General features: G+C 36.2%; 1 protein-coding gene across 2 annotated transcripts in view; it reads right to left on the bottom strand.

The window, feature by feature from the left end:
* The window catches only part of LOC106060782 (uncharacterized), a 70913-nt gene continuing 58074 nt past the window's right edge, over positions 1–12839 (bottom strand). The window contains exons 9-13 of one of the 2 annotated variants that reach the window (XM_056041585.1): positions 11175–11204; positions 10761–10997; positions 6046–6177; positions 5592–5636; positions 1–339 (exon numbers count right to left, since the gene is read on the bottom strand). In XM_056041585.1, the coding sequence (XP_055897560.1) occupies positions 191–339; positions 5592–5636; positions 6046–6177; positions 10761–10997; positions 11175–11204 (593 nt within the window). In that variant the 3' untranslated portion in view covers positions 1–190. The remainder of the gene's footprint in view (positions 340–5591; positions 5637–6045; positions 6178–10760; positions 10998–11174; positions 11205–12839) is intronic. The other variant, XM_056041586.1, reaches the window with a different exon arrangement.

Below are 12839 nucleotides of genomic sequence, written 5' to 3'. Positions count from 1 at the left end.
TTGTTTTTTTCCAATTCTTTATTATAATAAAGCTCAACAACAATGTATCTCTTACATTAATGATTTGGGGAACTGGTCAAACATAGACGTGCTTGTTGTGAGACACATTTGTATTGGTAAATAGCTTTGGATACGTCTGGAGAGTATAGCACCGAGGAATGGAATTAAACCTAGAACTCAATGAACTGGTTCAGGCGCTTTTCTTTTTCCCATTCTTCTTGGATTTGGGCGAATCATTTTTTTTACGTTTTGGTTTTTCTTCGCCATTATTCTTCTGTTTCACCTTTTTTTGTTGACATTTCAACGGTACTTGCTGGCCAGCTTTTTTTTTCATGTTAGCTGAGGACAACAGTTGTTACAAACAGTAAGTAAAGTAGACTACAGAAACAGAGGTTGTTACATACAGTAAATTATGTAGAGTACAGAAACAAATGTTGTTACATACAGTAAGTTATGTAGAGTACAGAAACAGATGTTGTTACATACAGTAAGTTATGTAGACTACAGAAACAGATGTTGTTACATACAGTAAGTTATGTAGAGTACAGAAACAAATGTTGTTACATACAGTAAGTTATGTAGAGTACAGAAACAAATGTTGTTACATACAGTAAGTTATGTAGAGTACAGAAACAGATGTTGTTACATACAGTAAGTTATGTAGAGTACAGAAACAAAAGTTGTTACATACAGTAAGTTATGTAGAGTACAGAAACAGAGGTTGTTACATACAGTAAGTTATGTAGAATAGAGAAACAGATGTTGTTACATACAGTAAGTTATGTAGAGTACAGAAACAAATGTTGTTACATACAGTAAGTTATGTAGAGTACAGAAACAAATGTTGTTACATACAGTAAGTTATGTAGAGTACAGAAACAGATGTTGTTACATACAGTAAGTTATGTAGAGTACAGAAACAAAAGTTGTTACATACAGTAAGTTATGTAGAGTACAGAAACAGAGGTTGTTACATACAGTAAGTTATGTAGAATACAGAAACAGATGTTGTTACATACAGTAAGTTATGTAGAGTACAGAAACAGATGTTGTTACATACAGTAAGTTATGTAGACTACAGAAACAGATGTTGTTACATACAGTAAGTTATGTAGAGTACAGAAACAGATGTTGTTACATACAGTAAGTTATGTAGAGTACAGAAACAGATGTTGTTACATACAGTAAGTGAAGTAGACTACAGAAAGAGAGGTTGTTACATACAGTAATTATGTAGACTACAGAAACAGATGTTGTTACATACAGTAAGTGAAGTAGACTACAGAAACAGATGTTGTTACATACAGTAAGTGAAGTAGACTACAGAAACAGATGTTGTTACATACAGTAAGTAAAGTAGGTTACAGAAAGAGATGTTGTTACATACAGTAAGTGAAGTACACTACAGAAAGAGATGTTGTTACATACAGTAAGTGAAGAAGACTACAGATACAAATGTTGTTACATACAGTAAGTGAAGTGCACTACAGAAACAGATGTTGTTACATACAGTAAGTAAAGTAGGTTACAGAAAGAGATGTTGTTACATACAGTAAGTGAAGTACACTACAGAAACAGATGTTATTACATACAGTAAGTCAAGAAGACTACAGATACAAATGTTGTTACACACAGTAAGTGAAGTAGACTACAGTTGTTACAGATGTTGTTACATACAGTAAGTTATGTAGAGTACAGAAACAAATGTTGTTACATACAGTAAGTTATGTAGAGTACAGAAACAGAGGTTGTTACATACAGTAAGTTATGTAGAGTACAGAAACAGATGTTGTTACATACAGTAAGTTATGTAGAGTACAGAAACAGATGTTGTTACATACAGTAAGTTATGTAGACTACAGAAACAGATGTTGTTACATACAGTAAGTTATGTAGAGTACAGAAACAGATGTTGTTACATACAGTAAGTTATGTAGAGTACAGAAACAGATGTTGTTACATACAGTAAGTGAAGTAGACTACAGAAAGAGGGGTTGTTACATACAGTAAGTTATGTAGACTACAGAAACAGATGTTGTTACATACAGTAAGTGAAGTAGACTACAGAAACAGATGTTGTTACATACAGTAAGTGAAGTAGACTACAGAAACAGATGTTGTTACATACAGTAAGTAAAGTAGGTTACAGAAAGAGATGTTGTTACATACAGTAAGTGAAGTACACTACAGAAAGAGATGTTGTTACATACAGTAAGTGAAGAAGACTACAGATACAAATGTTGTTACATACAGTAAGTGAAGTGCACTACAGAAACAGATGTTGTTACATACAGTAAGTAAAGTAGGTTACAGAAAGAGATGTTGTTACATACAGTAAGTGAAGTACACTACAGAAACAGATGTTATTACATACAGTAAGTCAAGAAGACTACAGATACAAATGTTGTTACACACAGTAAGTGAAGTAGACTACAGTTGTTACAGATGTTGTTACATACAGTAAGTTATGTAGAGTACAGAAACAAATGTTGTTACATACAGTAAGTTATGTAGAGTACAGAAACAGAGGTTGTTACATACAGTAAGTTATGTAGAGTACAGAAACAGATGTTGTTACATACAGTAAGTTATGTAGAGTACAGAAACAGATGTTGTTACATACAGTAAGTTATGTAGACTACAGAAACAGATGTTGTTACATACAGTAAGTTATGTAGAGTACAGAAACAGATGTTGTTACATACAGTAAGTTATGTAGAGTACAGAAACAGATGTTGTTACATACAGTAAGTGAAGTAGACTACAGAAAGAGGGGTTGTTACATACAGTAAGTTATGTAGACTACAGAAACAGATGTTGTTACATACAGTAAGTGAAGTAGACTACAGAAACAGATGTTGTTACATACAGTAAGTGAAGTAGACTACAGAAACAGATGTTGTTACATACAGTAAGTAAAGTAGGTTACAGAAAGAGATGTTGTTACATACAGTAAGTGAAGTACACTACAGAAAGAGATGTTGTTACATACAGTAAGTGAAGAAGACTACAGATACAAATGTTGTTACATACAGTAAGTGAAGTACACTACAGAAACAGATGTTGTTACATACAGTAAGTAAAGTAGGTTACAGAAAGAGATGTTGTTACATACAGTAAGTGAAGTACACTACAGAAACAGATGTTATTACATACAGTAAGTGAAGAAGACTACAGATACAAATGTTGTTACACACAGTAAGTGAAGTAGACTACAGATACAAATGTTGTTACACACAGTAAGAGAAGTAGATTACAGAAACAAATGTTGTTACATACAGTAAGAGAAGTAGATTAAAGAAACAAATGTTGTTACATACAGTAAGTGAAGAAGACTACATATACAAATGTTGTTACATACAGTAAGTGAAGAAGACTACAGATACAAATGTTGTTACATACAGTTAGTGAAGAAGACTACAGATACAAATGTTGTTACATACAGTAAGTGAAGTAGGTTACAGAAAGAGATGTTGTTACATACAGTAAATGAAGTAGATTACAGAAACAAATGTTGTTACATACAGTAAGTGAAGTAGGCTACAGAAAGAGATGTTGTTACATACAGTAAGTGAAGTAGACTACAAAAAGAGAGGTTGTTACATACAGTAAGTGAAGTAGACTACAAAAACAAATGTTGTTACATACAGTAAGTGAAGTAGACCACCCAATGCAAACGATAAACATTTAATTGAGTTTGTTTCTTATCAAAATTTACTGTATTCTCATTTTCTCATATGCGAATTGATGTCGATTAAAAATGTAATAAGTCAGCAAATATTTAGGCAGCTTTGTATAATTAACATAGTCCTATTATATTGTATATAATCACTGTCCATAGAAATTGAAAACCGTCTCGCAAAGACCAATGGCGCTTTTGGTCGCCTCAGAAAGTATTGCGGAATAGGTCTCTTCACCCAGTAACAAAAATCAATGATTATAAAGCAGTGGTTCTCACCACACTCTTGAATGGCTCTGAGGCCTGGTTGCTCTATCGAGGACATATAAGGCTTCTCGAAGGCTTCCATCAAATGTGCATTGGCCTCATGATGGTCATACGCTGGCAAGACTACTTTACAAATAACTATGTTTTGCTGGAGGTCGGTGTGGACAGCATAGAAGCACTGATTACCTTTCGACAGCTGCGCTGGGTCGGACACTTATCCTGCATGGGAGACGACCGCATGCCAAATGCGATCTCCTTAAGGAGGACGACGTAACAGATGTGCCCCCGTTAGCGCTAGAAAGATCAACTCAGGCGACTTTTCTCCCCTCACTAGCACTTTGTCATCCAGGGGACTGAGGGCTTTGCACTGGGGTTTTATGTCTCCTCATGTGAGCCTGGAATTTTCGGCTGAACACTGGGTAAGTTATTCCAGCTAGAGCTAGTGTCATTGGCCTTGCTTTTCTTCTCTGGCGTTTTTCTTCTGCCAGCGTGGTTCTCTTTTCCTCAGCAACCTGTGCGCCAGTTTTCACAGCGCGATGCCATGATGCTCTGTCAAGTGCCTCTGGCTCCCAGGTGGCTGGGTCTATGCTGAACGCCTTCAGAGAAGCTTTGAGGGTGTCCCTGAAGCGTTTTCTTTGACCGCCTTGCGAGCGCTTTCCTTCGCTTAGTTGGCCATACAAGAGTAGTTTAGGGGTGCGGCGGTCTTCCATTCTGCAGCGGGTCTGCAAAGCATCCACACAATCCATATGCAGTCCCATCTGCGATGGGCAGGACACGTTTGCAGAATAGATATAGGAAAATAGCTGACAGCATATATCCTCTTAAAGAGACTGTGAGAGTACTATCACATATGCTGCGGAACAAATATCTAAGACTCAAAGAAAAGCCCTTATTGAAGACAAAGAGAAAATTTCAATAGACCGCCGGTGGACAACGGCTTTGTTTGCACGAGATACGGGAAAATATGCAGGTTGCAACTGGGTCTGAGTAGTCATGTGAATCACTGCACTCAACCTTAATCTTCGGAATCGGAGACATTGCCATCATTTTTTTACAGTGTTATATTTTAATTTGATAGTAATGATTAGACTAGATTAGAGAAGGAAAACTCTGAATCCAAACCTCCGCGCCTTGCGGCTATACTCAAACATGGGAAAGGCTTCGAGAGACAACCCTGATGACAAATCAGGAGCTGGTGACCCTTAGGCAGATTGTGGCACACCGTGCTACAGCCTGGCACAGCCTGCGGCGCTACTGATCCCAAACTGTATTGGATATTTCGTTCCTTTGGTCACATCAGGTGCGCGGTGAGGGGGAAACTGCTGTGTGGGCGACATCGTTCCGACCATAAACAATGCCCAGGCTTTCATCTCACTTCTAGACCGCATCAGATGGAGAGAGACAGTGACCAAGAAAGCTATGGACACTGAAAGAACATGGGTCTCAGCTCAGGAAGAAAAACGTAAAATCCGAAAAATGGCCAGCTCCACTACCACTGAAGCAAAAGCCATCTTAACCTGCGCTATTTGTGGACGGGAGTGTTTTTCCAAAATAGGGCTCCACAGTCACATGAGGAAGTGTGCTCTGAGATGAACTATAGTCGTTCTACGACTGAAGGAGGCAAATATCTAATGGTTAGACTTACCGTTCAGCAAGAAGTCAAATGATGATCTCTTTATTATGTCTGACCCTATAATGTTAGGATACATGTTTTAAAAAAGATAATGACTATGAAACTACTTCTTTCATTTACTTTTAATTAATTGATGTTATAAATATCAACAATAATTTGAAAGGTTAGGAGTCTTTATTTCTCTCTTTCATTCCTCTCTCTTCTTTCATTCCTCTCTCTCTCTCTATTCTTTAATTTCATTCTCTTATTCTTCCCTTATGAATATCTATTTCTCTTCTTTCATTCCTTTATTTTTATGTTTTGATATGTCTCTCTTTTTTCATTCTTCTTTCTCCTTACATTCATGTCCTTCTCTTCCCCTCTCTTCTTTCATTTCTCTCTTTATTCTTTCATTCTTCTCTATCTCTTCTCTTTTTTCCCTAGCTTTCTTTTGTTCCTTTCACTGTTCACTTTGTCTTGGACTTACATTCATAGAAGAGAAGAAATCCAGAGTCGGTTGGATAATATCCAGCAACAGCATGAAGAAGAGTGAAATTAATGGTTAAACGTTGGCACCCTTCAATCACACGGGTCTCTGTTTCTTTCAGTGTAAATGTTTCTGCAAGATGAATTGTGGACAAATAGAACTGATTTGTTGATAAATAGAACTAACTGAATCAGGGCCGGTCCTAACAATTGCGGGGCCCTATACGAAACGGATTGGGCGATTCCCAGTCTGGGTAGGGATAAGGATAATAAATGAAAATTAAGCTTTTGTATTAGAAAAAAAATTCGTCTTTGCATTTTATTCATTCTTTACTAAGTACAATATCACGATCAAGTCGGATCAAGTTAATAAAGGAGATCAAGTTAACTTGACGAGCTTTGTAGCGAGGTCCTACAGTAGATCAAGTTAACTTGACGAGCTTTGTAGCGAGGTCCTACAGTAGATCAAGTTAACTTGACGAGCTTTGTAGCGAAGTCATACAGTAGATCAAGTTAACTTGAAAAGCTTTGCGTGTAGCGAAGTCATACAGTAGATCAAGTTAACTTGACGAGCTTTGCGTGTAGCGAAGTCATACAGTAGATCAAGTTAACTTGACGAGCTTTGCGTGTAGCGAAGTCATACAGTAGATCAAGTTAACTTGACGAGCTTTGCGTGTAGCGAAGTCATACAGTAGATCAAGTTAACTTGACGAGCTTTGCGTGTAGCGAAGTCATACAGTAGATCAAGTTAACTTGACGAGCTTTGCGTGTAGCGAAGTCATACAGTAGATCAAGTTAACTTGACGAGCTTTGCGTGTAGCGAAGTCATACAGTAGATCAAGTTAACTTGACGAGCTTTGCGTGTAGCGAAGTCATACAGTAGATCAGATCAAGGCACATTCCTCTGCTAGGACAAATTTGTACAAATGCTTCTTCTTCCCTAGCGCTATTAGAGCATGGAATGGGTTGCCTGAGCCAGGCAGGAAAACCAGTGGCTTGTGTGAGCAGGTCAGGCAGGCGCGAGTGGGAAAGAGGACCTATTCTCTTCTGCTCAACATTAAAATTTACCAACAGTAGGCAGATGTTTGCGCTACTGGGTGGGCTCAATCTGTGCACCTCGGTCTACGATCAAGGGGCTAGAGTCACCTAAGTAACCAGACAACTAACTATACTAACTTAACTAAATGAAAACAAGATAACAAACTTTAGTTTACGATAAATAAAACAAAAAGAAACTTTATTTACATACAAAATAAATCAATAATAAAATATAATAAATACACTAACTTGACTAACCACTACAACTGAACTCAGCAACTAACTAAAACCCTCTAAATCTACGCTACTACAAACACCAACAAACTAACCAAACAACTATCTAACACAAACTGATCAAACCAACTAATAAACTACAGTATACTATACTAGACCTAGATCTACACAAACACACTACGATAAACTAGTCTAGATCTACAATATCCTACTACTACAGCCAATCCATAACTAAAACTAAAACAAGAACATAATATATAACATATAACTAAGTTTACTAGCTAAGCCACTAAGGCTACACTACAAAAACAAAATAACACTAGCTTAAGCCTCCCTAGAATTAGATCTAGAATAGATCTACAGGAACAATAACAAAACTATTAATAGCAGAAACAAAGTAACACTAGCTTCCCTAGAATTAGATCTAGAATAGACCTACAGAAACAATAACAAAACTATCAATAGCAGAAACAAAATAACACTAGATTCCCTAGAATTAGAATAGATCTACAACAGCAGTTATAAACAGCAGCTATTAGCAGTAATATTCAACAGCAGCAGCTAAAAGCAGTAATATTCAGCAGCTAAAAGCAGCTAAAAGCAGTAACAATAGCCTGCATTACATAAATGCAAAACTATATTAGATCTATATTCTATTAGGACTGATGGACGCCGCCATCTTCCGTACAGCATGTTGCCAACTATTATGACAAATAGTCCAAGTAGAAAATAAAACAACTACCTTACACATAGTATAGATCTAGTAAAAAATATAAAATTATTCTACACTTACAGGCCGTCCCAGGTACAGGCATGAAAATATAATTAGACGACAGACCACAAATATCTTCAGCTGTCACACAGACAGATATGGTACTGACCACTGGTCAACTGTACACTGAACTGTTTTAAAACAGCGTGGCATCACTTTTTATACACAAAAAGCGGAAGTACAAATAATAAGTTTGGCACTAGCCTATAAAAATAAAATATATAAAAATATAGCTCTGGGAGCGCAAGCTCACACTTGGCAGAATTTAAGTCATTGGTTAATATGCATGACTAAATGCATGACTAGGACGTAATCATCTTCTTTTTTGAAGTAACGTCTGTATTAGATAAGATAAGATCATCAAAATTCTGTTCCCTACATAGATTACGCACAAAAGCAAATAGCAAGTATTGCTAAATTGTTCAATATATCTTCGTGAATTGCTGACCTCAAGCTATTGAATGAGATTCGGGAGATATTTTTGATTTTAGATTTCCACGGGGTTTAATTTGATACTATACACCTAGAATTAAGACGGACTTATGAAACTGCGGGGCCCACAACGGCCGCATAAGCTGCAGTGGCCTAAGACCGGCCATGAACTCCTGAACTTAATCGTTGACAAATAAACCAACTGATATGTTGACAAATAGACCTAACTGATATGTTGACAAATAGACCTAACTGATATGTTCATAAATAAACCTAACTGATATGTTGACAAATAGACCTAACTGAATTGTTCACAAACAGACCTAACTGAATTGTTGACAAATAGATCTAACTGAATTGTTGACAAATAGACCTAACTTAATTGTTGACAAATAGAACCAGGGGCGGACTGGATGTCCAAATCGGCCCAGGCATTTCTATACATTGTATATCCTATTTTGGGCCTCTAATTATAGGCCTATCATTTCTCATAATTATTATTATAATTATTATGTATCGATAACTGTATGCATGCTCTATTTCTTGAAAGGTAAATATAAGACTTATGTAGCTTTTTTATCGCTATGTTTGTAGGCCCTAAAAAATGAAGCCTACTAATAGCACTGTCTACGGATGTAGGCTATTATATTATTTTTGAAAATGTGTTAGATTAATTTAGTATTACTTATTAATTTAATGCGTGCCATAGTGGCATTCATGAGGCCCTTTAGGTGGCCCTATCGGCCCATTTGAGAATCGGCACATCGGGCATTTGCCCAAATGCCCATATAGTCAGTCCGCCCCTGAATAGAACTAACTGCTATATAAATTTTATCTAGACCATTCAAATAAATTGGTGGATAAAATATAGATCATTCAATCTACTAGATGAAACAGACTATGAAATTTAACTTTATATACGAATATACTTAGCCGCTGGAAGAAAGTAGATAAACATTTTTTTTACAAAGCTAGCTAGGTTTAGCTAGCACTTAATAAAATGTAGACACTTCAATTTTTGAAACTAGAAACTACAGATAAAATGTAAATTTGAAAAATTTGGTAGCTATATAATTGTAGAAGATAAGGCGAAGTATTAAAACAATACAAATTATTTTGACTTTCATTGCCTTATTTCTCAACAAAAAATTGAAAGATTGAAACGATGTAATCAAAAAATTTCTACAAAAACATTTTAGTATGACTTATATAGTGTTATCCAGTAGGCAGTATGACTGATATAGTGTTATCCAGTAGGCAGTATGACTTATATAGTGTTATCCAGTAGGCAGTATGACTTATATAGTGTTATCCAGTAGGCAGTATGACTGATATAGTGTTATCCAGTAGGCAGTATGACTTATATAGTGTTATCCAGTAGGAAGTATGACTTATATAGTGTTATCCAGTAGGCATAGCAAAATAAGTCAATAACTTAGAAGCTCGGTGTCCATTAAGAGTCGGCCTTGTGTCCCATAATGACCCTTGACCATAGGAAAGAAATTGACCTCGAGACCAGGAATGAGAGATTGGCTCTTTACCAATCCCTCTGTCCGGAAGTTACCCATCAACTAATCATATAATCACAATCATTGTTGTGAAACATGGCTCTTTGTGCCAACGCCTGGATTCCCATTTCAGCGAGGCTGGGAGCCGAGCACACTTGGGTTTCCTACGTGTTCCTATACTGTATCGCCACCAACCGTGAGAGAGCAATATGACACTCGTGAGGTGGTTGTGACGGGTTAACGGATCCTTTTTTTTCATCCACTCTATGTGCTGAGAAAGCCAATGGAAGTCAGTTTTCAGTTTAACAGACGGGGATGTCGAGGTGAGGCCTGGAATATACCCCCCCCCCCCGACATAACAAAACTACACAACAAATTATGATGTTACTAGTTACAACCAACATATCAAATTTAAAATTAAATTAAAGACAATATGTAAAGTCCATTTTTAAAACACCGTAAAGACAATGTTAAAGCATTGTAAATGCAATGTGGAACTATAGTAACACAATGTCAAGAAAATGTAGAGACAAGACAATGTAGAGACAAGACAATGTAGAGACAAGACAATGTAGAGACAAGACAATGTAGAGACAAGACAATGTAGAGACAAGACAATGATAACAAAATGACGAATAAAGAGAATGTAAGAATTGTATTTAGTGTTGATTGACGCTAGGAAGTGGTTTAAACAAACGACACAACTACAAGAAAAGATAAAAAAAAAATTACTTTCTCCGTGTATGAAGTTTAAAGTATCACCGTCCACTATTCGAAGTTTGTCCATCTTTAGGGTTAAAAACTTGTCAGACTTTGGAGGCCTAATGTGATACAAGTAGTAGGTCCAGAGATGTTTGTCTAGTGCACCAACAGGTCGAGGATAGTTCCAAGGGAAGTAAGAATGGCTTCTAATGATGCCCTTTGGATTTCTGGATTCATTCTCCGGAATCATGTAATAAGTTTCGGAAGCTTTAGAAAGGAACAAAAACAATATCTATGAATAGAAACAGTATTCTCAAAGAACAGTATGCACTACGAGAGTAAATAGTGGCACATTGATGATCATGTTATGTTTAATTGCATCCTAGGAATATAACATTGAATCCAAGCATGCATCCATTGTGACAACTGAGTCTAGAGTTTTACCTTCATTGTTGGGTTGATTGGAAGGACACCCTGTGAATATAAAAAAATATCTCTCTCAAATACCAAATGGTCAATCTCATTCTTATCTCAGTTCAATTAGAAATCATTTACTTTCTCATTTAGTGACTATATATCTAAACCTGGTCTTAGTGCTCTAGAATAACAAAACCATTATATCTAGACTGGAAATCGGCAACAAATTTTTATCCGCGTTTGATCGATTCACAGACCTATATATAGAGACTTTTATGTACGTAACTCTTTTTCAGGCTGTAAGGGAAGCGCACCAAATCTAGGAAAATCTTTCTGTCCTAAAAAAATAATGATTTTTAATTTTCAAAATTTAGAAATAATGCAAAATCATTTCTTGGATTTTCTGTAGAATGGGCTGTTAATCACAGAACTATATATTCACGCAAATATATGAAACAAAGCCATTTCCTGTAAGTTTCCATTGAGATAATGTTTAAAAAATCCTAGATCCAAATAATTGATGTCTATTGATTTTAATCATCTTATGTACATTTAAATAGATTGATTATCTATAGATCCTTCTAGATTACGTATCTAACAAGATTACAAAGAGAGTTTGTGTTCAAGCACAAACTCAGAGGCGGCCCCCGTGGGAGACGGATCTCTGTCGGATCCGCATATTCACAAGGAATATCCAAGACGTGATTTTGTTTTGATTGTTAAAAGTAAAAATGTTTCAAAGATTCATTTGACGTTGTAAAAAAATTTTTTTAGTCTAAATCATGGCTGTCGGGTAGTGCGGTTTGCGCGCTGAACTGTCGTTTGGTCGATGGTCCCAGGTTCAAACCCTACCCGCTCCCATCCCCCGTCGTCCTGAGGGAGGTTTGGACTACAACTCTGAAGGAACATCCGAAACATGTAAAAAAACAAACATTCTAAACTAGACCAAGAAATTCTAGATCTAGATTCTACAATGATTTTAATTAGAACTTAAATCTAAATCTAGTTTAAAAAAACTAGCTCTAGTGTAAAAAAAAATCTAGATCTAGTGTAAAAAATCTAGTTCTAGTGTTTAAAAAAAATCTAGATCTAGTATAAAAAATCTAGATTAGATCTAAATCTAGCTATTGTATTTTTAAAATGCGAGTCACATTATGAGGTTTAATAAACAATATCAGGTGACCGAGCCTCGCTCGGATGAATAATTTGTTAAGGAAGTACATATACCCGAAGTCATTTTGGGAATATTTTTGTAATTACGAAAATGAACGATCGGGTAAAGACTATCAATCCGAAGAGTTGATTTTTCGTTCTGTCAGTTCTCAATGTAATCGTATATGGCGATTAGAATAGAAAGTCCCCCCAACAGTAGGCCTATAGAAAACCACAGATCACGTCTTAACGTTTTACATTGCTTCTTTCGCGTAAAACTTTTGGGCTATTATAGGCTTGGAAGAAAGTCTTTGCAGTGTAACTTCTAAAATGGTTACTTTCTGACATTTAATATTGCAAGTAATATAATTCATTATGGCTCTGAGACATGGACATTCCTGCATTCCTCACTGATCTTCGGTCTCGAAGACAAGCTTTATTATTATGGCTTTAGTAAGAATCATCAAGTGATGCAAAATCTCTACGTTATAGTGTAAAACGTGCACCTAGTAACAACGTGAAATCGCGCATTTTTTCCTA

Source organism: Biomphalaria glabrata, chromosome 9 (genome assembly GCF_947242115.1).
Source record: "Biomphalaria glabrata chromosome 9, xgBioGlab47.1, whole genome shotgun sequence".
Classification (NCBI taxonomy): domain Eukaryota; kingdom Metazoa; phylum Mollusca; class Gastropoda; family Planorbidae; genus Biomphalaria; species Biomphalaria glabrata.
The sequence above is the reverse complement of the archived record's forward strand: the minus strand, read 5'-3'. Positions and strand labels throughout refer to the sequence as shown.